Below are 25,658 nucleotides of genomic sequence, written 5' to 3'. Positions count from 1 at the left end.
CAAGAAGACAAGAGTAGCCGGGAGCTTCTGCACAGCCAACCTCACTAAAAACAGGCTGGATTCACACCTGTCTCAACTTCCGCCTTTAGTAATAACACCAAACTTTTGGGAGACACTTTGGCCAGGCTTATAAATAGCAATCTGCCAGAGTTCAAGTGAGTAAGAAATTTCAGTGGAAGCTTAGCAGAATTTGGGTTTTCTCTCCCTCTGGCTCCAAAGGACTAAGATTAGGTATGCGTAGGCTGCTAGATATGAATTTGCAGGCTACTTTTATTGGCAAGAACGGAGTGCGTTCTCGAGCTGATCGCCATACTACCAACCTTGTAGCTCCTTAAGAAGCTAAAAAGAAGGGAAACAAATATCTGAGCAAGTAAATATGCGGAGCCCTTTTTGTCCAAACCTGGGCTTTAAAGTACTCAAGCCAAGCCAAGCCCAGGAGCAGAGGAGCAGGAGCCAAACAATGGAGTTGTGATCTTGACTTTTTTGACTCTGTCTTAAAATCAGCCTGGTCAGGAGGGTCTCATCTCAGCTTCCAGAGAAGGAATGAATTTAGCAAACCAACATCCAGGGAGCTCATAACCAGATTCATGGAGGCTAACCTGGCCAAAGGCCATATACAAATTTTGCTTGCTGTTTAATTGCAAAGTGAAGCCTTTTTTTCACTGTCTTATTCTTTACAAACCTACAGACTCTGGCCTGTGTGCCAGAGCGCTAGACAAGCATTATTATCAAGGAGTTCTGATCACTTGTGCCATGACCTTCACGGCCCCCTTTCACGTTCCCTTGAAGAAAAATAAGTCCTCTCCCAAAGAGGACATTCTAGAGGGTTGCAACACCGGGAGTGTGTGCCAAGCAGGCAAACCTCCAGCTGTTCAGAGACATGGAGGCTGATGGAATGTATTAATTGCATGATTAACCTAATTATCTGGACACCGAAGACATGGATTTTTAATTAGTACTACCAGAGTCACCATCACAGTGTCAAGGGACGAAGGCACCACATCAGTAACCAATCATTTTGCAAACCATACAGGGATTTACCGTTGGAGGTTAGTTTGAAGAACGTGAGCCTCAAAAGGCATCAATCAATATTGAAGCGGTGCATCATTCAGAGTCAAAGTTATGGTAGCAGTGCAGCTCCTATATAGGTGGGAGTAAGTGAGACACAAACTGGGCAGGAGAAGCAGCTGGAACAAAATTCAAAATTCCAGAAGACAAAACAGCCCTTCAGCGTGGTAGGTAAAACTGACTTGAAGAATTGCTTAACTGGATTTATTTATACAAATCCATCCAAAAACATTTTACAAAATTGATTTGAAAATGCAATCATCAACTGAATTTAGAACCATTAAAAATGTAAACATCCAGATTGGTCTGTCGGTGTAGACTTATGACTTGGGTTAAGATGGAAGTCCTAGTGAATTGGGCAAAAAAGATTTTGCATCTGTGCAGAAGACTTTTATATCTAGTGGTCTGCATTAGTTTGATGTGATAGCTCACTTTAATGCACTGAATCTTCAAAGCTAATTTGAATATAACTGGCATGGAATACCCTATCCACATGTTACACGGTACATTCATACACATGAACACAGTACACACACAAAATATGCACACAAGATGTCTACTCTATCTAAATAAAAAGGAAAGCTGAACAAAACCAAAATACAGAAATCCCTACCAAGGAGTACAAACAATTCAATGGCAGAGCAATTTCACATCTCTAACTTGGGGCAGCCAATGCAATTCTTGTAAGATGCAGAACTGAAAGCAAAACAGAACCTTCATAGTTCAACTGAACAGAGCAGGAAATAAGTTTGAGGGAAAATGATGTACGGTATCTCACATTTGCTGATATAATCCAGTGTAATTGAAAAGTTAATCAATTAAGCAACTATTGGACAGATAAAGGAAGCACAATTGGCTGGCAAAAAGAACATTATTTCCTCTATTTCCTGCCAAAACTAAATTATAAATTGCTTTGCTTGGTGATACTACTTAATTTAAGCATACTTTCTCCCTGCAACCCAACCAATGGAAATTCTTGGCAGCATTTCCAGCCATGCTCCTGGGGGCATCCCCAAAGTCAATTTCAGGAACCGACTGCTAGAGGCCTAAACTAAAAAGCTTGTCCCATTCTCTGCCTGAAATCATTTTTTTTTCTGTTAACTTCCTCCTAATGAGTTTGCTGGGGAAATCCCTCCATACTTTTTTTCTCAGAAACAAGTATACTTCCTGTAAGCCAATGTGATGTTCCACATTATTAACCCCTTTCATTCTCTCAGCAGAAAAAAAAAAAACTCCCTAAAACTCATAATGCTTTCCATGGGATCTAGGAGAGCCAATCTTACCTAATTCTACATTCTTTGATTACCAACTCAATTCAGTCTTTCTCAACCGTGTGGGCAATTGTAAGATATCTGGTCTTCAACTCCTAGAATTCCATTGTAGGGCCACCAATGAGAATTCTGAGAGGTGAAGGAGGTCTCCTTCTGTCTGGAAGGAGACCAAATCAGAGAGAATGACAAGAGTTTTTATCCACCCCCAAGTTACAGAGTGAGGGTATTTGTGAGGTACAGATATTTTCGTGTTATCTTTCCGGTTTTAATAACAACAGAAGTGAGGGTGTAGTATCTTCAAAAGCTGTTCTATTGTGGTTTTTGCCAATGATAAGAATACAGAGGAGACTACAGTACAGAAATCTTGAGAATCGACCTGCTTTCTCACCCCTGTACTAAAAGGAAAAAGAGAAGCAACATGGTGGTAGGAGAGCTATATATTGATGCTTTTAGATGCATCTAAACCAGACCTCTGCATTTTACAGCCTCTGGGCCACATCCAGACTTTTGGCTGTCTCTGTCCAGCCCACATGAATTGCTAAAAAATATGTAGAGATTCTCAGCCATCCAGGCCACGGTTGTCCCAAAGGTGCTTTTTCAGGAGGCAACTGGATTTTCTTGTTTTTACTTTTGAAGACGTTTCGCTTCTCATCCAAGAAGCCTCTTCAGCTCTGACAGGTCCTCTCAGAGCTGAAGAAGTTTCTTGGATGAGAAGAGAAACCTCTTAAAATACACACAAGAAAATTCAGTTGCCTCCTGAAAAAGCACCTTTGGGACACATGGATTGCTGTTATTTTGAAGGTAACTATTTTTTCCCCAATTTACCTATGTGTTTGCTATGTACCTTCACAGCCTTATTTGTTTGGCATTCCACAACAGTCCCAATTTCTGATGAGGCCATCTGGGAAAATGAATTGCCTACCCTTTATCTAAAATCAACAACTAAAGCAAAATTAAGCAAAGAAAATAAGTCCTAGGAGGCTCCAGGCCATGAACTAACTAATCAAATTACTCCAGGTATTCACAAGTGGCTGGCAATTTTTTTGTCCACCCTCCATTCTTACCCCCTTGTTACTCTTTCCCCAGCTAACCTCTGCTGGGAAGACAAGGAAGCTATTTGGCTAATATTTTAGGTGGACTTTACTCCAACTGCCTTCATTCACATATCATACTTATCAAGATACACACAGCATAACATCCCACTGCCACGTTTTAGCCTGACCTCTCGTTCAAACCAAGCCAGAATGTCACTTCAAGAGCACAATATTCTCTGAAGGGTGGCACAAGATCCCAGGTTTCATGTACCACAGAAATCAAATAAGGCAAAAACGCTACCCAGGCCGTTTATGAAGGGCAAAGTTGTGTCAGGCTTAGTCCAAATCCAGAGCTCAGGATGCTTTCTAGAGTAAGCACTCACTGACTTGTTAAGTAGGAAAGAGAAGATCAATGAAGGATCTAGTTCCCAGCACATGGATTTTATAACAAAATCTCTTAATACCAGAAGGGCCTCTCACAACACATAACTTTGTTGGTTTAACAAACTGTAATTGGTTACTGTATTTACCCATTTTCTGGACATGCCCAAATGTCCTGAACACCGAAGAGGTTGGCTTAACCCAACTTTATCATGCACACACAAGAAGCCTGACCCAGATTAAGAGGGGGCACACGTGTGAAGGGCACATGTGTAAAGGATGTGTGAAGGAAGCAGCCAGGACCTTTTAACCCCAGCAGGACACTTCCTTGACCAGCAATTTTACACCCTTTAGCCTTCTGAGATTGTTTGTTCCCCATCTTCTGGGCCTTTGGCTCCTGATTCGAACCCAGCACCATGGCTGACCTTTAGCCCCCAGGAGCCGCATCCCCAGAGCCCCCTTGGGCTCCCCAAACCCGTCCACTCACCGCTGTGCGAACTGAACCACCGGGGTCCGAGGTGGAGAGGTAGAGCATCGGCCAGCGAGGCCCTGGAGCCCAGGTACAGCATCCCGTCTCTGTGGTGACCGCCTCCCGTCTCCTGGTAACCGTTGCCATGGCCGTAGGGGGCGGAGTCCGCGCCCGACCCGCCGCCTGCATCCCGCTCCGAGTCGCCCGAGGAAGCCGCCGCCGTGGGGGTGGCCGGGGTGGTCGTGCCGGTGCCGGCCGCTGCCGCCGCCGCGTACAGGCCGAAGGGGACGCTGCCGGCGCCAGCCGGCTCCACGCCGCCCATCCCCACGCCCACGCCGGCCACGGAGCTGACGGAACGGCTGCGCAGCCCCATCGCCGAGCTCCCGCCGCCGCTTCCTCCGCTGCTGCTGCCGCCTCCTCCGCCGCCGCTGCCTCCGCCGCGGTAGTGCCCGAAGTGCGGGGCTCCCCCGGGCGGCGGCACCGCGCTGTCGTCGCTGGCCACGGGGCCGCCGCCGCCGCCGCCTCCTCCGCGCGAGCGCCCCGCCGCCGTGGCGCCCGCCGTGCTCTGCTTGCCCCCCATGCCCGCCAGCCAGCCAGGGAGGGCCACTAGGCGCTCAGGCCCCCCGGCATCGTGCAACGGCGGCCAGCCCCACCGGCGGCCGCGCTCCCCGTCCTCGCCTCTCCGTGCAGCAGCGGCAGCCGCCGCCGCCGCCGCGCCCCAACGGGCGGCCCGCCGCGCCTCCCGGGCTCATCCACGGCGGGGACAGCTGGGGGTCCCGCCCTACGGAAGGCGGCGGCGGCGGCAAGAGAGCGCGGCTGCCCAAGCGCCGCTCCGCATACGAAGACTGGGCGGGCAGATCGGGCCAAGCAGCAGTCCCACCGCGGGAGTCTGGCTCCGTTGGGGCCGCGAGGGCTGTAAAGGGCGTCGGGCTGGTGCTGGTGCGTCCCCAGCCGGGCTTCCCGAGGGCTCCCGGAGCCGAGACAATAGAGCCGCGCACAGCGCCTGCGCCGCGGCTTCCCCGTCTCCTCCTCTCCGCCTCCCCTCCCCTCCTCCCGCCGCCGCCGCCGCCGCGGGATGCTGAGCGGACGGAGGGAGGGCGCGCCTGGCTCCCCTCCTGCCCCGCGACGAGACTCCGAAGTCCCGGCCCGGCGGGAGCCAGCCTTGGAACGGCTTTAACCGACGGTCTCTCCGGCCTTTTGCCGTTAACGCCTCCGAAGTAGCCGAGGCGTTTGATGAACTTTCTGCAGCCTTAGATTCCCCCCTCGCGCCGAGAAGCAGAGCCCCGCATAGCTTTCCAAGGGCTGGGCTGGATCCTAGTTTGCCTGGTGGCGGCAGGAATTGCGCAATCATGCCTTGTGGGAGTGGGGTCTGGGGTCTGTTTGGGGCTGGGTTGATGGATTGACACATAGGTCAGCAAACTTGGCCACTTTAAGACTTGTAGAATTCAACTCCCAGAATTCTCCAATCAGCAGAGCTGGCTGGAGAATTCTGGGAGTTGAAGTCCACAAGTCTTAAAGTCGCCAAGTTTGAAAACCTGGATTAAGCACCGGGAGTCCTCAATTTACAACAGTTCATTTAGGGACCGTTCAAAGTTACAACCGCACTGAAAAAAAGGTGACTCGTGAACATTTTTCGGCACTTACTTAATTGGCTCAAATGTTTCACTTAGCAACGATTTAGGGCTTACCTCCATCACAGGATGCATCAAATGAAGCCTTAATAGAACATAGTGAAAAACTTAGTTTTGGATCAAAGATGTATCCAATAACCTTGAAAACAGTTACAGTTACATGACATGCATGTCTTCAGCACGTTTATGTTCTGCTGCAAAGGTCAATATTTCTTCATCTCACACTTGATTTTATCTTTACAACAACCTCAGGAGATGCATTTTTGGAAAAAGGACAAACCATAATTATAAGTGTCGCCCACAGTCAGGTATTCTGCTTTGTGCCTTGATTTATCAATTCCATCAGGATAGCTTATATAAACCATGATATAAAGCTTACAATGATTTGCCATTTGTAGTTTAATAAACCATGATTAACAAATTTAGACTTGGCACAAAATACAATTTGGCTCGTTTGTTTTTCTTTCACCAGTTGCATTAAAATCCCATCTTAAAACTCGACAGCCACTTGTCTGGAATGGTGTAGGGTCTCCTGCTTGAGCAGGGGGTTGGACTAGAAGACCTCCAAGATCCTTTCCAGCTCTATTCTCATTGAAACTTTTAAGTCTCTTGATTGAATATGTTAACATATTTTTCTTGTTTGTGTTTAACACGCACACAAATACAATAGATTAGCATTTTATTATTTTATATACTAAAATTGCCTGTTGATGAATGACACCTAAAGGGGTGTCTTCCTTTTCCCAAGAATTGGAAACATTTGTGCATAATAAATCCTGACTTTGCTCCAGATACTTTGCATTCTGTTTGGTGTTCTGCATCTTCTGGACAGGTGGCCATCACTCCCTACTTTTGAAATAAGAGAACCTTATTCTAGGTTCCATTCTTTCCTACATTTTGCACCAGGCTAGTATAAGTTAATTCACCCAATCTAATTCCTTTGCAAATTTAAAAAACAACAACGCTATCAAGATAAATCATATTTTCACATTCTGAGGGTTTGCTGCCAAGTCCGTTTTCAACAAAAACAGGGAGTTCTGAGACTGTAAAAGACAAAAAGGGACAATATAAAAGGTAGAACAGAACCAGTTTTCAACCAATTATTTTACAGCGGGGCCGCACAAACCTTCACATCAATTTCAGGTAAGGGGTTATGAAATCTTGAGTGTTGTCAGCCGAGAAGAGAATATACTTCTGTCCATTTTACTTGTGCTCTCAAGACAATTCCAGACATAAGAGCTTTTGAAATCTGATGGTACAAACCCCAGGAATTTCTTGGGATGGTCAGTAGGCAGCAAGGAGAGTTTTGTCCCAACTTGTAAGAACTTGATTTTATTTAGGAGTAGATCCAGGGATATTTGTTTGGAATGAAGCTCCTGGTGACATGTCATTTATAGCACCCCTCATCTTTTGTGCAATTAACTTGCATGATGTAATTGAAGTGGCAGTTGTGAACTTTCAGCCATAGTTATATTGTGCTCTAATCAGGAATGGAAAGATTAATATCTCACCTAGGTAAAGATTGACTAAAATCCCTATTCTCCTAAACTTTGAATAGAGGGTTGACAGATCCCTTCCCAGCCTATTTGCATGAGTAGAGATCATGCATTATCATCATTAGGAAACACATTCAGAAGAATTGTGCAAAAACATAGCAGTGGCGTGGATAAGTTCCTTCCAGAGATGGAAACAACACAGTTAGTGTAGCTTAATTCAGATCCACTTCTGTAAATTAAAGGAGATCCAGGTGACTCTTTGGCTCCAATGTCTATTTTGGATTGATTGATTGATTTGGAATCTGTCTACATAGAATAATAAGGGTTGGAAAGGCTGGGGAATTCTGGGAGTTGAAGTCCACAAGTCTTAAAGTTCCCAAGTTTGGACACCCTGCCCTATACCATTTCAGATAAATGGTTGTCCAGCCCCTATAATTTAAACACACATTAGTAAATATACATATACTAATTAATGATATGGATTAACAAAACAGCCACTTTGCAGTCTTCTAACCCTCCACATCCCTCAGACATTGAATATGTTCACAGAAAGTTGCATAACTGAGGCAAAGATACAGTGTCTGCGCTCAATAAGCAGGATAAGCTTGCTTTCAATTTACAAGAGAGGGATTGCATATGTGTGTGTGGTGTGTGTGTGTGTCTCAGCCTGTTGTGCAAATCCAATGACAAAGGTATGCAAGGAAAAAAAAGAGAGAGCAAGTGGGAGGCAGGCTGCCTTAAGAAAGATCAAAACAAATCGACGTCGGACCACGACTCCCAGGGTTCCTAGCTAGGCGAGGGGAGACTCTGGGAGTTGTAGTCCAACCCTGAGGGAAGACACAGGTCTGGCTCTTGAGCAACTCCGGCTCCTTTAAGCGGCCAGAACTACGCCTCCCGGCAGGCCCTGCGCTCCGTGCGCGACGACTTCCTGGTCGCCGTCGCGCCGCCGCCTCCAGGGCAGCCAAGATGGCCGCGCGCTGGAGTAGCGAGAATGTGGTGGTGGAATTCCGCGACTCGCAGGTATCCGGGGCCGTTTTCGGGGCAGCGGGGCCGCGCGGTCGCCGTTCCCCGGACGGTCTGCCTGCCTGCCTGCCGGCAGAGCTCTCTCTCACCCCCTCCCGTTCCTTGGCACTCCGGGTGGGAGGCATCCCTGCCGCGCCTCCCCCTGGGGAGATGCGGGGAGCCGCTGAGGGGAGATGGGAAGGGTGCCTGGCGTCGCACGAAGATCCGCTGCTCGGCGTCGAGTGGCCTGGGGCTCGCCCCGGCACCCTTCGGGAGCGCTGGATTACAGCTCCCATCATCCCCAGCAGCAGAAGGGGGGGGAGCAATAGCAGTTAGACTTATATACCGCTTCACAGTGCTTTGCAGGGCTCTCTAAGCGGTTTACAGAGTCAGCCTCTTGCCCCCAACAATCTGGATCCTTATTTTACCAACCTTGGAAGGATGGAAGGCTAGGTCAAGCTTGAGCCTGGTCAGATTTAAACTCCTGACTGAGCAGAATTAGCCTGCAATACTGCCTTCTAACCACTGCATGTTATGGTGGATGGATGGAATAGCAAATACACTTATATACCGCTTCACAAGGCTTTTATAGCCTTCTCTAAGCGGTTAACAGAGTCTGCATGTTGCCCCCAACAATCTGGGTCCTCATTTTACTCGGAAGGATGGAAGGCAGAGGAAGGAAGAAGGAAGGAAGGAAAGGATAGAGGGAGGAAAGGAGAACAATAGCACTTAGATTTATATACCACTTCACGGTACTTTACAGCCCTCTCAAAGAGGTTTACAGCCTTATTGCCCCCAACAATCTCGGTCCTCATTTTACCCACCTCGGAAGGATGGAAGGCTATTGTGACTGGTTTTTCTCTTGACTGAGGCAATACTAATAGTTTTACTAATGCAGCCTCCCATTCCAACGGACTCTTGAGAGGCTTACCAAATATACTCATTAAAACAATACATTAAATATAATGCAGCTGACCTCTCTGTTAGACTGGGTGGCACAGAAAATATAAAATGAATTTAAACAATTGAAAATTAAAAAATGAAACAGGCCTGGCCACCGCTTCCAGTATTTTTCTTCTCCCTCACCACCGCTTTTCCTCCTGGCATTATTATCAAAGTTAATTACATTCTGAACTTTATTATAAAGAACCTTCCCACTTTCCCATAAAGTTTTGGAAGCAAGCAGTATAAACATTTGTAAGCAAAAGTTACTTAAAAACAGCCAAACAAGACCTGGGATATTTGCTCTACTCTAGAGCATATTCTGTGAGTAATAGAGCCTCTGTGAGGAGGATGGGTGGTTTTAAAAATTGGATAAATAACTTTTGTCATTGCTGTTTTGGATGTAGAGGATCCAGTTTGGGGCTGCTGCAGTTGTGACACTTGTATAAAACAACAAAATCTTTGTGTATGTGTGAGTGGATAGGTTAACAACATTATTGAAGACCAGGAAAAGGAATACAGGTAGTTCTGGACTTACAGCCATTTTGAATTTACACAGCACTGAAAAAATAGTCTTACAACCATTTTTCACCAATTGCAGCATCTGCATGATCACATGGTCAGAATTTGACTGCTTGGCAACTGGCATGGATTTATGACAGTTGTAGTGTCCCAGAGTCATGTGATCACCTTCTGTCGCCTTCTGACAAGCAAAATCAATGGGGAAGCTTGTTCACTTAACAGCTGTTTTACTAACTTAACTGTAGTAATTCACAACTATGACAAGACAGTTCTTAAAATGGGGCAAAACTCACTTAACTGTCATGCTTCAAAACAGAAATTTTGTGGTCGTAAGTCCAGGACTACCTATAATTGTGTTAAACACTTTAAGAACAGCACTCCAGGGGCTTCTGCAAAGAGCTGGGGGAGAGATTTCTGCTGAGATGATCATTTGCTTCCCCCCTCCTTTCCTGTAAACTCTAGCCTCTCTTTGATTCTTTAGCTACAGCTAAAAGTTTAAGAACTGACCCATGTTAGAAAGCTGCCTTACGTTAGGCTGTTCTGTTATAAATTGGACATTTTTGAATTTTGGCAAGATTGCTACAGCAGACATTTTATAGGTATGATCTGGGTTAATTGGATTGTCAGTTGATTGATTCCAACACTTATATAACAAATGTTTTAAGGTATTTTTATTGTTCTTTATGTTCCTTCTCCTGTACTGTACATTTTTTCCTACCCAATTATGCTAATGTTGCAATATCTTATGAAATTTGGTCTTGTCTACAAAACAAATTTGTGCTATGAGGTATTCATAAATCTCTAACAGCTAGTGTTTGCCACTGCTGAATAAGGTTAATAGTTAAAATAATCCATTAATTCACACAGATTTCTAGATAATATATTATCTTCATAAACACACGCCTATAAATGAGTCATCAGAGAAGATATTTATTGACTGGATTTGCACATTGCACTTTGGCTCTTTGCATTTCACATGAACCAACTTTTCTAGCTAATAAAATCATATTTATGGTTTAATGCAATGAAGAAACCTAACAAATTCTGGCTTAGTGAACAAACTGTCATATAGTGTGATATGTGATACATGGGCTGAACTCACAGTTATGCTAAGATGTATGTTCTAATATTTACACGCTTCCTCAGGGAAACAAATAAAAATATGATTTAGCATGGTGTGTGAATTAGGTTTCTATATTGTTTCTTTGAGAATGTACTGAGGCATGAGATTTAAAGGTCTTTGAATGCTGGGTGCTATGGCATCAAATGGTAATTGGTATAATAATGGTATTATTCCCAGCTCTGTTTCCTTCAAAAGACCATGATGACAAGGGAAAGTTGAGAAGTAAATATTCTAAAAGGGAGAATTTCATCATTGCTGAAACTTTACTCATACCAACCAGAAATTCATAAGAAAGAATAACACCACCAATTATTCTGGGCAGATGGAATCTGTACCTTGTTGCAACTGGATGTATTCAGTTTGAAAAATCCTTTATTTTACAGTTTTCATGCTGATAATAATGGAATGTGATACTTAGGAGAGTTACAAGTCTTATTAGTAATGTGCATGCAAACTATGCTAAACCCGGTTAGTTTTAAATGCAGTCTCTCTGCTCATTTATAGTTTATGCGTATCAAGAAAATGGGTGTGTTTAATAGCCAACTTAACCATATGTAAATCTAGCTACTATTTCATCAATCCCATGGCAGTGCCCTTGGGAGAAATACCAGCTCTGATCTTATGCCTAGCAATCAGATGTTGTTTTGTTGTTAAATCATATTTTGGTAGCTCTATAAGAGTCAATGCTTCTTAAATACTGTACATTATTTAGCTATGAGAAATTATGATTTCCTAAATAAAATGGGAAGTAATACGTAGTTATACTTTATAGCCCATTTGCATGAGCATAGTTTATATATATTGTATGTTTGTACAAATGGGCTACATAAAGTACTACTACGTATTACTATGCCATCCATTTAACCAAGGCAACTCTAGGTGGTTTACAGTCACTCAATAAAAATACCATATAAAACTGATTTGGGAAGTATTTTACCAATGGTTGGAGAATAAAAATGGAGTTTGGAAATGAAGAAGGCTAAAAAATAAGTAGACAATATATTTAGATAGAGATATAAATAAGCTGAAAACTCTTAGTATGTGTATGATGAGAATAATGATGTTTAATGTTGATATTATATCATTACTAGAAGATATTAAGAAGAAAAATGGAGAGTTTTATAATGTTTAAATGCTTAATATATTATAATACTAAACTTAGGGAAATAATGTTAATATGAATGTGAAAGATGTAGTAAATGAGGAACAATGTTGCACAAAGATGTTTGTACCCAGATAACACACGGCTTAAGGAAAGATGGAATGTTTATTTTTGTAACTGAAAAATAATAAAACTCTTTATTACAAAAACATATAAAACAATAAACAAAGACCATGCATTTAAAATTTAGTTAGAATTCAGTTGCAACATGCATAAGGGGAATAAATGGGGATCTACCTAATCCATTAACTATCTCCAGGATTTCACTTCCCTATTGTGGTCCTGGGTTAGTTGGAGGAACCAGGTCTTCAAGAGTGTAGATCTGACCTGGGGGGCCACACCATGGCAGAATAGGCTCTCCTGGACACCCCCAGCTGGAATTCCTTGATTGACAGGGCCCACTGCAGGCCTATTCTGCCACCACTGGTGGGGCTGACTAATCCCATCAGGTTGAGATGGTGCCTAAGATTCATACATATAAGTAAGAGTCCACTTTTAAAATAATGTTTACTAGTTTATTTTAGTATACTGCTTTTTGCACAGACCCTAACTCAGGAACCTTGTTGGGAATATGTTATTACCAACACAGATATTCCTTTTCTGAGAATATTACGATTGTATAAATGATTTCATTTCCCAAACTGGGAGCATCTAAAAAAGACAGAATCTCCTCCCAAATGTATTATAAAGTTCAGCATTGAGATGAACCTGTGGGAAAATAGGGTGTGCGGCAGGTAAATTTTCACAGGGCGGGAGGGAGGTATTGCCTGCCCATTGATTCCTGCTCTCTTGCAAGTTGATCCTTATGGTGAAATATGCAAGGATGCCAAACTTTTTAATTGCCTGTCTGCTGTCTGATAATGAAGACGAGAGAGAACTCTTGCTTCCATTCCCATAGGGCTGTGGAGAGAAGGATGTGTCTGCCCGCTTGAGATATGTACTGTATAGAAATTTAATAAGATGTGCTTTGTGTGGTTTCTATACGTTTTGCAAAATTGAGAGCCGAAAAAGAACTATCTTTTAAATATGCCAGTATTTCTTTTTGATTTCTGTAGCAGCTTCTGTAGCAAAGGTGATGAGAATAAGTTTTTTGGTTCTATAAAATAAACATTTAACACTGATTGTATCTGGCAGATCCAGAATGGTGGATCCAGGGTGGTGGATCCATCCTTCTGCTCTTTGATCTTGTTGACCATTATATCTTTCTGGGCCTCCAGCAGGATTAAAAGTGGGGGATACTGCTGAAGGAATTAGCCTCCTTCTTCTTTAGAGGTTGTTGATTGGGGGTGGGGGGGAGGAAATTGTGCTTCAAGGTGATGTGGAACTAAAGAGTCAGGGTGAGCTGGCTGAGGGATTCTGGGAGTTGAAGTCCACAGAATTTAAAGTCGTCAAGATTGAGAAAAACTGGTCCAGCAAGTTTAAGCCCTTGCTTTTGATGGCTCAAGTCAATAATATTCTGCTTGGCAGACAGGCCTGTGACAGGGAGATGCTGATTTTGCTGCAAGCAACAGTTTGGCTTGAGAATGTGCAGGTGGCGCCTGCTGCAAGATGGATTGTGGAGAATCAGCATCCTAGAGCCGTTGGTGGTGCAGTGGTTAGAATGTGGTACTGCAGGCTACTTCTGCTGACTACCTCAACATTTTGGCCTGTCAAGTTCCAGTTTGGAAAGCCAGATATACAGTCAGGAGAGCTCTTGCTCTCCCATGGAGGGGTTGATGACCGGTGGCCAGGTCTGAAGAGAGCAACTACATGAGCCATGGTGGTGCAATAATTCATGTGCAGTAGTGCAGGGTAATTCTGCTGCCTGCCGGCTGCCTGCAATTTGGCAGTTCAAATCTCACCAGGCTCAAAGGTTGACTCAGTCTTCCATCCTTCTGAGGTTGGTAAAATGAGGACCCAGATTGTTGAGGGCAAGAGGCTGACTCTGTAAACCACTTTGAGAGGGGTGGAAAGTAGTATATAAGTCTAACTGCTACTGTCCGTCCTTCCTTCCTTCCTTCCTTCCTTCCTTCCTTCCTTCCTTCCTTCCTTCCTTCCTTCCTTCCTTCCTTCCTTCCTTCCTTCCTACCTACCTACCTACCTACCTACCTACCTACCAGTATTGCAGGCTAACTCTACCTACTGCCAATAGTTCAAATCTCACCAGGCTCAAGAGTGACTCAGCCTTCCATCCTTCTGAAGTGGGTAAAATGATGACCCAGATTGTTGGGGGCAATTGGCTGACTCTGTAAACCGCTTAGAGAGGGCTGCAAAGCATTATGAAGTGGTATATAGGTCTAAGTGCTATTGCTATAGTCTTTTATCACATGCATTCTTAATTGAAAGGCAAAACCTTCTACAGGTAATCCTTGACTTATGACCAAAATTGAGCCCACCATTTCTGTTACTACGTGAAACGTGTTAAGTGAACTTTGCCTCATTTTACAACCATTCTTGCCACAGTTGTTAAGTGAGTCACTACAGTTGTTAAGTTAGCATGGTTGTTAAGTGAGTCTGGCTTCCTGGTTGACTTCGCTTGAAAGGAGGTTGCAAAAGATGATTGATCACATGACCCCAGGATGATGCAACCGCCATAAATATGAATCGGTTGCCAAGCATCTGAATTTTGATCAGGTGACTGAGGGATGCTGCAAGGGTAATAAGTTTGAAAAATGGTCATAAGTCACTTTTGTCAGTGCCGTCGTAACTTGGAATGGTCACTGAACAAACTGTTGTAAGTCGAGGACTATCTGTGTTCAATAACGACGGCTTAAACCGAACTGAAGATGGAAACCAAAGATTATTAAAAGAGGAGAGGCTGCTGCCCCTCAAGAATTAAAATTTGAAGTGAGGTGTGCAATAGATTTCAAACTCCTTGAATTTTAAAAATTGCGTTTGAAAGAGGCTGTAGTGAAGAGTTTCAAATCCTAGTTGTAAAGGAGAAAAGGCAGTGCCGAAAAAGGCTGTTTCACATTCAAAATGGTTTCTGGTCGCTATTCAGAGGACTTGAGTTAGAACACTTTGAGGAAGCAATTTTAATTCTGCATGACTCAGAAGCAGATGATTTAGGTATTGGCAGCAATGGATTTCTGTTCACTATTTTGTGCTCCAAAAAACAGCTTGCAGTAGAGTTCTATTTATATTTCGAGAAAGGCCATTTCTGTTGATATCAAGGAGACCTTTTTCCCAAGGAGATGAGGAACAGATTAGGGCCCCAATCATCTTTTTAGCAAAGGTGCTGCTGTAGGATTGACTTTAATGGTTGAGCCTCACAGCCTCCCTCCCATCAAATTGGCTGATTTAATAGTGTGTTGCCTCTGATTATCAGATGTATTATTTACAGTTTGAAGGAAGGCAGTGTCAATTCTTTTTCTGTATTGTTGTCAATAATACTACACATCCATATAGTCAGTTGAGTGCTTCCCGAGGGCATTTTTGCTGCTTTTAATGTATTATTTATAAGCTGAGGGAATTCACATCTCTTATTTTCACAGGCAACAGCAATGTCCGTAGACTGTCTTGGGCAGCATGCGGTGCTTTCTGGGTGAGTGCTAAAACCTTCAGGGTGGAATGTCAGCCACTGTTGGCAACACCTGGGCTGGTACCTGCTGAGAGGTACAGAGGGAAGAAGAAAGTCTCGTCCAGGGTGGCTCTTCACATTTCCCGGAACTTGGCCTTCTCAGTGAAGTGGATGAAAAAGAGATTGAAGCATCAGCAGAATTTGATTACGAGTGATCCAAAATCAGACTCCATCACCCTAATACAGGGGTCCCCAGGCCACGGCCCACTTCCAGGCTTGGAGCCATTTGGAACTGGGCCACGGAAGTGGCAGCCAAGCGTGTGCACCTGCACGTCCACACTTGTGCGAGCAGCGGGCAAGCACATTGTTCTGACCCAGCTCCCCAAGCACGGCAAACTCTCTGTAATTAAATCAATGATTCCTTTATTAGGAGTGCCAGCAGCCCCGGCAAAAAGTCTCTCAACACAGGCTAATAAGAGATGAATGGTTCTCTGCCACATCTATTCATCTCTTCTGTTTTATCCCCAGAGCTAGGGTGGGGCTTCGCTAGCAACGGTGGCTTTTCTGTCCCAAGGACTGGCCCACAGATTTCCACTGCTCTCCTCTCCTCTGACTTCTGCACATCTGCGCATCAGGCACTGGACCCAGCTGTTCCTCCTCTTCCTCCTCAGCCACCTCCAGACCCGGGGGCTGTTGACTCTCCATCTGAGGGCTGACGGATGGCCCAGGCTCTGCCTCTGCCTCTCTCTCTCTCTGTGCCAGCTCCACTCCCTCTTCCCCCTCGGAGCTCTTAGGTTGCCTTGATGCTGATCCTGACTCCCACGCCTCCTCCTCCTCCTCCTCCTCCTCCTCCTCCTCCTCCTCCTCCTCCTCCTCCTCTGATTCGGCTGCTGGAGGGGCTGGTTAGTCAACAGGCCACAACATGCGCTCCATTTGCACGAGCAGCAGTTGTACGTGCCTGCTGCTTGTGCAAATGGAGCCTGCATCCACGTTCTTGCCTGCCACTTGCACCAAATCATCCCCCCCCCCCCAGTCCAGTCCGCAAAGGGAATTCTGGGGAACTCTGCCCCAATAGATCCATCCGTGATCTCTTTGCAGGACAAATCAGAAGGAATCTGGTAGCAGCTTTTCAGACTGACTCATTTAATAAAATAGCTCAGGAAGGTTTATGCCTTTTAATAAAATGTGTTAATTTAAGTTTGGTATGAGACTCGGGAGCTGCTATCGGGCTCCTAATTCCTGACAGACACAGACTAACCGGGCTGCCTTCCTTCGATTTCTAGCAGGAAGCCATAGCACTAAACATTCCTCATTGTCTGTCATGCTCTGCCTCTGAAGATTTAGCCTTTATGCCAAGTAGGACAAATCTTCCTTGAATCTATGTGACATCTTGTCTACAAATCTTCTGAAGCCAGTCTCCATCATTTCTTTATGGGACTTTTGGTTTGCTTTGGGAGAACAAATACCTGCCTTTTTTTGCACGAAACCTGTGCCATCTTCCCATCTCAGTGCCTCTCCTTTGGAGCAAGAGTGTGAGTTGCCAATAAACCACAGGCAACCCCTCTTTTTTGTACCCCACAAACTTTGCCACTGACATTTTCCAGCAAATCCACCTTTTAACTGCCTCCATAGAAACTTAAACTTTTTTTTTCAATCAAGACCCCCCTGCCCATAAGATAGATTGAGAATTTTTCATCATACCCTGGTTACATCGGTGCATTGTTAGACACACTCACTACTCTCCTTGATCTCTTGTCAAATTATTATTAAAAGTCAACGTGTGGTTCCCTCCTGGATAAAACTTGCTTCCTCCCTGCCCCCCCCCCCCCCCCACGCCCAGGCAATTATGGAGCAAAGATAGAATTCAGGCGTACCATTTAGATCCAACATTGAATGGTACTTTGTGAAAGGGATAAGATGTATGGCCTACGTGTCCCTTCTATTTCCGCCCCCCCCCAACTTCTAGCTGAAACCTCTCCTTTGTGATAAAGGCAGCCTTTGCTCAGCTGCCTCAGTAATTGTCTGCGCTTTGTCCTTTTCATTCTAGGCCTGCTGGCTTTTTAATAGCACTATTAGTGCCCTGTAGGAGATGGCTTGTTATCAGCATGTAAGAGGGAAGTAGGTTATTATCAGCCTACCTAACAGACCTGCTTTAAATTTAGACCCATTGAACTTGGGTCTTCCTTCCAGGGTCCTACCCAGGGGTGAAATCCAGCAGGTTCTGACAGGTTCTGGAGAACCACTAGCGGAAATTTTGAGTAGTTTGGAGAACTGGCAAATGCCACCTCTGGCTGGCCCCAGCGTGGGGTGGGAATGGAGATTTTGCAGCATCCTTCCCCTGCCATGCCCACCAAACCACACCATGTCTATCAAGCCACCCTGCCCACCAAGCCACCCCCACAGAACCAGTAGTAAAATGTTTTGAATTTAACCACTGGTCCTAGCTCCGTGCTGGAGGGCAGCTGTGATTCCACAGATATGCAAAAAAGTTGAAGAATGTAGCCCTGCAGGTAGTTCTCAACTTACCACAGTTCATTTAGTGACATTCAAGGTTACGACGTCACTGAAAAAAGCAATGTATGACCTTTTTTCATACTTACAACCGTTGCCGCATCCCCATGATCACGTGATCAAAATTCGGGTGCTTGGCAACTGGTTCACATTTGTGACGGTTGCAGAGTCCCGAGGTCACCTGATTCCCTTTTGCGACCTTCTGACAAGCAAAGTCACTGGGGAAGCCAAATTCACTTAACAACTATGTTACTAACTTACCAACTGCACTTAACAACTGTGACAAGAAAAATCGTAAAATGAGGCAAAACTCACTTAACAAATGTTTCACTTAGCAACATAAATTTTGGGTTCAATTGTGGTTGTAAGTTGAGAACTATCTGTATATGCAGATTTTAGTTTTCTTAGGACACTTTTTAAATGAGTAGGTTTCTAGTCCTCATAGCTGTACAGAAATTTGACAGTCCCAACCTAGTGATAACGATGATTGAAATAAAGATCCAAAATTATTTCTTCCAAATATACAGCAAAAGCTACAACAAATCCAAAATTACTTTAATAACATTAGTTTCTAGAATGGATTCTTAGGAGAGAATTCAAATGTACTTCATGCAGAAACATGCCTCAAATTTCCCCATGGCTGACTTTAAACCAGTTCCAGACATTAATTATTCTTTTGCAGGATATATATGTCTGTGTGTGTGTATTTCTAACACTTTAATCCAATAATCATACTATTTTAAACACTTAATTCAAATACGCCTCTCTCGTAAATACCCTACGTTAAATTCAAATGAAATAATGATTGAGCAACTTTGTCATGATCAAAAATAGCCTGATAATCTGTCTCAGAAGCTCAAACGCGGAAGCAACTCAATTGTGGCCTAGATTTGCTAAGTGCAGAAGAGGTGGTGAAGCTTTGATCTCTAGTTCTGACTTCATCTGACTGAGTGCTCCTCCCTAAGCACATTCGTTCTCATAGGAGAAGAATGAGCCTTGCAAAAGAAAGATTGGCTGGATATTTTTGCCTCGTCTGCTGGATTTTATGAATGAACTTTTTTTTTTTTAATGGAAGGGGACACGCCTGGGAACATTAAAAAGTTATTTCAGATACTTCACATTGTCATCTGCTTTTTGCAGGAGCTACCCAAGAAGTTAGAATCTAGCTAGATAAATCCTGGCTTATAGTTTCCATGCGAGACTTCCTGTAATTATAATCCAACATTTGGTGGTGTTATACAGAAATGTGCAGCTGAGCCCTATGGCAATTTCTTGCTGGAATAATACCTGCAGCTGGACCTAAGTATCCTTACATTTTGGTAGTACAGGTAGTCCTCAACGTACGGCCACAATTAAGCCCAGCATTTCTGTTGTCAAGTGAGACATTTTTAAGTGCGTTTGGGCCCATTTTACAATCTTCCTTGCCACAGTTGTTAAGTGAATCACTGCAATTGATAAGTTAGTAATAGTTGTTAAGTGAATCTGGCTTCCCCATTGGCTTAGCTTGTCAGAAGGTCGAAAGTTGTAACTGAAAAACAGTCATAAGTCCGTTTTTTTCAGTGCCATTGTAAGTTTGAATAGTCACTAAATGAACTGTTGTAAAATGAGGACCAACTGTAATTTGAATTTGGTTCCAGGCATAAGTTGAAGACTACTTCTAGTATATGAACTAAGAGAGGAAAGCTATTTATTATGTGCAATTTTAAATATCCCCAAGTGGCAATGAAGTGAAATAAAATCAAATTTTGCCTTGGCCAAATTTCCCAGTTTGGGCAATGTGGATCTCGGCAGCCTAAGGACAATGTAGCCTTCAGTCTGGTAAGAGGTAAGCTCTGGATCTCTGGATCAGCTGCATCCCTTCTTCTCCATGAAGAGACCAAAGAAAAGTGCAGCATTGCCTGAATCTCAGTATCCCCATTTTCCAAGTTTTAAAGGGTTTGCTTCTAGCCTAATCGGTTTTATTGTTGACACATTTGATGTCAGTTTAGCCAGATAACATTACTTTATGCAGATACTCTGTAGTTAGTTAGTTCCAGGGCTGGCTGCATTTAATGGCCGCATACACGAATCCTTGCTTTAAACTACGGTCTCCAAACTTGGCAGCTTTAAGACTTACATAGTTGCAGAAGTCCACAGGTCTTAAAGTTGCCAAATTTGGAGACCCCTGCTATAAACCATGGGTATCCCAACTTTTTGGCTTGCCCGAACCGCGCTGAGGGAAAAGGAATTTTCTTGGGCCTCATCAATAATATAAAATACAATTAATGTATATAAATCTCATTATAATGTTAAAGGTTTAGAATCTTATGGGGCTCCATTACTGGGTGTCAGGCTCAGAACGGGACAATTCGGGGCAGCCAACTCAACGTGGGACAACTTGCAGCAGGACAGTTCAAGTATTTAAAATAATTAAAAAAGTGATTTTAATTTTTGTCATTCACGTTTCATTTTGTCCCTCCTTTTGCATCCTTTGTTTAATTATTCTGTTCTATCATTTCTTCGAAATCAGTGTAACTCTTGTCCTGCAGCAAGTTGTCCCACGAAGAGTTGGATGCACGCACACACACAGAGCAATATGTCATCACATTTTGGGTGCTTATGAACAACCCTGCATTTATAACTGTTTGTGAAAAAAGGATTTACTTAATGATCACGGTGTTCATCACGGTGTTCATCCACGGTGATTCACTTAGCAACGAGCATAAAAAGGCTGTAAAATCATGATCATGTAGTGACTCGCTTAACAACTGGCATGACTTATGACCATCATTCCAGTCTCAATTACAACATGAGTTGCTCTCATGGTAGTAAATTACTTTGGATCCACTGTAGTAACACTCCTTCCTGTGTTCGTGGGCCTTTTCCCAGGCGCCGCTTCCTCTACATTGTAAACCTGGATGCACCTGCTGATGGCCACCGCAAGATTTCCCGTCAGAGCAAGTGGGACATTGGGGCCGTGCAATGGAATCCCCACGAGAGCCATGCACACTTCTTTGCTGCATCGGTAAGGGGGAGGATGATCAGGTGGATTCCAGCAGCGCAGCTTCTGCACTTAGCGTAGCTACTGGGATGGTGCTCCCAGTTTTGGTCACCACACTGTAAAAAAGAGTCTAGAAAAAGAGCAGAGAAGAACAACCAGGATGATGAGGGGACTGGAGGCTAAAACATAAGATGAATGGTTGCAGGAATTGGGCCTGGCTAGTCTAGGGAAGAGAAGTACCAGGGGAGACAGGAGAGCATCTTCCAATATTTGAGGGGCTGCCACAGAGAGGAGGGGGTCAGTCTATTCTCCAAGGCATCTGAAGGCCAGACAAGGAATAATGGATGGAAACTGACCAAGGAGAGATTCAACCTGGAAATAGGAGGAATTTTCTGACAGTGAGAACAATCAACCAATGGAACAGAAGTTGCCTTCAGAGGTTGTGGGAGTTTCATCCCTGGAAGCTTTCAAGAATGGTGCAGGGTCTCCTGCTTGGGTGAGGGGTTGGACTAGATGACCTACAAGGTCCCTTCCAACTCTGTTAATCTGTATCTGTAGGTGCTGCTGCTTCCTTACACATTAGGGCCTAGGGATATGACTAAGAACAGTGTAAAACATCTGAAGTATCCAAAATCACCTTCTCTTGTTCTGCATAGATATCTCATCCCAAATTTGGATGTTTACTTATTTGTATCCCACTGTTACTGTTTTTACAAATAACTCAAGCCAGCAAACATATCCAGCACATTTTCCTCCTCTCATTTCCCCCCCACAATCCTGTGAGATGCGTTGGGCTGAGAGAACAACTGGCTCAAAGTCACCCATCTGGCTTTCATGCCTATGATAGGACTAGAACTCCCATTCTCCCAGTTTCTAGCTTGGTGTCTTAACCACTAGACAAAACTGGCTGATATAATCAGAAGGAGCCGGGTAGCATCTATTTTGATCAGTATAATTTATGAAAAAATACAAGCTTTCGTAAGCTCATAAAAGCATCTGCCTCCTAACAAAATTTTTGGTTAGAAAAAGTGTTCCAGACTGATTTTTTTTAAAAAAAAATCATAGGTTCACTTGTCCGCTCCTACAATATTTACCCTTCTTGGATATGTGAGATTTAAGATATTTAATCTATAGAAAGGTTCTTTCTTTAATATTATCTTAATAGATACAATGTTTAATTTTATGAATCAAAATTATTAATTTACTAATTGAATTGATTACTATAATTTAATTAAAATAAATTGATCTTAATAGAACCGTTTTGGTGAACTGGTGGAAGAGCTGGGCTAGAAATGAAGGGGCAGTGAATTCTAGATCTTAAGCATGAAAGCCTGCTGGGTGACTCTGGGGCAGTCCTCTCTCTCCGCCTAACCCACCTCACAGGGTGATTGTTGAGAAAATAGGCAGGAGTATTAGTTATATTCACCGGCTTGAGTTATATATAAAAAGATGGGATAAAAATCTAATAATACCAGTTTGTGGACAAGAATTGCTTCTTGCTTTGTTTTTTTCTTATATTTTTATACCTTTTATATGCTTTAATTTGCTCAGGGCAGCTAACATGTTTTAGAATAATTTATGTCCTAAGAAATAAAGCAACAATAATAAACTCTTAAGCCACTGCCAATTTGAAAAAGATTACATGAATTACATGAATTAGAGATCAGCTGTAAAACAATAACATTGTGCTTTGTTTGGTTGTTTCTGACCATTTAATATGGAAGATGGAAAAGTGTCTCTCCTTAAGAGAACTCTTTTGAGACCCTCAGTGAGTGAGCGTGAGGAAATTTTCTAGCCCCAATATTGGGGATCATACTGTATTTCTCTTGGGTTTTTTGAAAAGGATCCTCATTTTAAAAGCTAAAAGACTGCTCCCATTCTCGAACATTGTTTCTCAACCTTAAGAGTTTGCAGGTGTGTGACTTCAACTCCCTGAATTCTCCAATCACCCATGCTGGCTGGGGAATTCTGGGAAATAAAATCCACACATCTTCAAGCTGCCAAACTCCATTTTTGGAAAATGAGTCTGTGGTTTTCTTTGCGGCTCCTGATGTTTTCCGTCTTAATTTCAGAGCAACCAGCGTGTTGATCTGTATAAGTGGAAGGACGGTAATGGGGAAATTGGCACTTCCTTGCAAGGACACACACGTGTTATCAGGTATGGTTGCCCCAGAGACCCCGGTGTCCTTCTACCTTCTGTAAAGTTCACTTTACCTTCTATAAAGTGGCATGCCCCCCCCCCCTATGACCTGTGGGCTTCAACTCCCAGAATCCCTGTGCCAGCCATGCTCAGGAACTGCCATGGTTGTGCCGGTTCAGGAATTGTGGGAGTGGAAGTCCACAGGTCATAAAGGGGGCCATAGTTGCCCGCCCCTGATCTATTTTCTTCTCTTTTTTTCTCTCTGCCTTTTCTAGTGATTTGGACTGGGCGGTGTTTGAGTCAGATCTACTGGTTACCAGTTCGGTTGACACATACATCTACATCTGGGACATCAAGTAAGAGTTTTGGTGGCCTGTAAGAAGACAGACATGGTCACTAAGTGTTTTTGGGGAGACTGAAAGCTCCTGTAGGGCAGTGTCCCCCCCCCCCCAACCTTTTGGGCACTAGGGATCTTTTCCATGGACCAGAGGGGGCATGGTATCATGTGCTACCTGCATCCCATGGATGGGGCTTTGCTTGCTTGTGTGGATCAGTTTCTGGCATGCCATGGACCTGTGTCGGTCCGTGGATAGGATTGGGGACCCCTGCTGTAGAGCACCTGTGGCAGCAGCTGCTGTTTTTAAGTGGGGTGCTTCCTAATACCTTGGGCAGGGGGGTCAAACTCAAGGCCTGGAGGCTGGATCTGGCCCACGGGGTCACCCTGAAACCAGAGACCAGTTCTAGGGTGGGAGACCAACCTGTGGTGTCTCTGCCAGGAAAAACAGGCCCCTGAGCTCCGTTTCCGGCTGCGACAGCCTCCTGGAACCCTCTGCCAGTGAAAACGGAGCTCCGTTTTTGCTGGCAGAGGGTTGCAGGAGGCCGTCGCAGCTGGAAACAGAGTTCAGAAGTATGTTTTTGCTGGCAGAGGACTCGGGCTGCCACAGGTGCCCCAAACATGAATGACATCAAGCAGGCCATGCCCTCTACACACCCCAGCCCCCCCCCTCCCCCCCAGGTCAAACACATTCCTGATGCAGCCCTCAATTAAATCAAGTTTGACACCCCTGACCTGGGGTATCATTAATGTTGTCTTCTATTATAGCTTAGCGAGTGAGGTTTGCATTTGCTATGGTGCAAAGAGAAGTTACATATCCACCCGTGTGTGTGTATGTGTGTGTGTGATAATAATGATAAGCTTTATTGATTAGCCTATAGGCCATATCAAAGCACAAGGGTCAGACACGTATTACCAATAAAATTCTGTACGGATAATTTTAAATAAGAGTAGGATAAAATACAATAGTTATAGCATAAGATACAATGGAATTTAATACATAAATATGCAAAATAGGATAACATGACATAAAATTATATTTCGGGGTCACCCTTACAATCTACCCTCATCAGTCCCACGTATGCAGATCTCAGCCGATCCATTTTGCTTCAGTCCTGTGCTGTGTTCAATGTTATTTTCAGGTTCTGGCCTCAGATAAAAGTAAGTTATGTAGGTGAGGTGGGGGAGAATTCTGTGAAATTGAATTACAGGTTGTCCTCAACCTGTTACCACAATTGGGACCAAAATTTCCATTTTTAAGCAAGACAGTTAAGTGAGCCGCACACCGATTCTGCTACCTTTTTGCCAACGTTAAGTCAGTCACTGCAGTTGTTAAGGGAATCACAGTCATTAAGCAAATCTGGCTTCCTCCATTCACTTTTGCTGGTTAGCAAAGTTGCCGATGGCGATCACGTGACCCCCAAGATGCTGCAACCTCTTAAGTCTCCTTACCAAGCGCCTGAACCGTGATCACGTGTCTTAGGGGGGGGGGGGCGTGTGCAGCAACAGTTGTTAGTGTGAGTGTCAGTTGTGAGTCACATTCCAATAAGTGCCAGAACCCTCCCTTCAGCTTCAAAGGTCCTCATGATGCGCCTGGGCTTACAGACCGTTCTTTGTTACACAGCCATTCAAATTTACACTGAAAGGCCCACCTGTGCCTTGCTGGCATGAAGGCAGATTTCTGGCAGGTTTTGGAATAAAGGGATCGCTGGGACCAGTTGTTTCCAAGCAGTTTGCCACAAAGTTTGTCCCATGTCCTGCAGGCCAACCAAAAACACCAAGTTGCCTGCTGAATCAGGGCAGGATATACCAGAGATTTTCATTTTCCGCACTCAAGGCAGATGGTTTTTGCTCTCGCTCTGGTGCAGATCGACAAGGAAGACGAAGAAAGAGGAACCCAAGAAAAGTAATTTGTATTATAGATGCAGTAGAAAAGACAAAAGTCTTAAGGAAGATAGGATTCACAAACCTAGGAAAAATGGTGTATTAGTAGAAGAATAACAAGGATGGTCTGATGTAAATAGCCAAACAGATTGATAAGGAAAAGAGAATGAAATAAGGGGGTTAAAAGTGTAAAATTGGATAGAAATGTA

The 25,658-nt window shown here is 44.0% G+C and overlaps 2 protein-coding genes across 2 annotated transcripts in view; one reads left to right on the top strand and one right to left on the bottom strand.

The window, feature by feature from the left end:
• ZNRF1 (zinc and ring finger 1) overlaps window positions 1–5,171 on the bottom strand; it is a 45,259-nt gene extending 40,088 nt beyond the window's left edge. Inside the window, exon 1 of the mRNA XM_014053687.2 lies at window positions 4,242–5,171. Within this exon, the coding sequence (XP_013909162.1) occupies window positions 4,242–4,803 (562 nt within the window). The 5' untranslated portion in view covers window positions 4,804–5,171. The remainder of the gene's footprint in view (window positions 1–4,241) is intronic.
• A 3,131-nt stretch (window positions 5,172–8,302) lies between these two features.
• Window positions 8,303–25,658, top strand: part of WDR59 (WD repeat domain 59) — a 72,253-nt gene continuing 54,897 nt past the window's right edge. The window contains exons 1-5 of the mRNA XM_087729393.1: window positions 8,303–8,370; window positions 15,575–15,624; window positions 20,980–21,115; window positions 23,164–23,249; window positions 23,507–23,587. Coding sequence (XP_087585519.1) covers window positions 8,317–8,370; window positions 15,575–15,624; window positions 20,980–21,115; window positions 23,164–23,249; window positions 23,507–23,587 — 407 coding nt within the window. The 5' untranslated portion in view covers window positions 8,303–8,316. The remainder of the gene's footprint in view (window positions 8,371–15,574; window positions 15,625–20,979; window positions 21,116–23,163; window positions 23,250–23,506; window positions 23,588–25,658) is intronic.

The sequence above is a fragment of the Thamnophis sirtalis genome, unplaced genomic scaffold (genome assembly GCF_051295495.1).
Source record: "Thamnophis sirtalis isolate CommonGarterSnake01/CBP01778 unplaced genomic scaffold, rThaSir2_p1.2 scaffold_14, whole genome shotgun sequence".
NCBI classification, from domain to species: Eukaryota; Metazoa; Chordata; class Lepidosauria; order Squamata; family Natricidae; genus Thamnophis; species Thamnophis sirtalis.
This window is presented reverse-complemented; position numbering and strand designations above follow the sequence as displayed.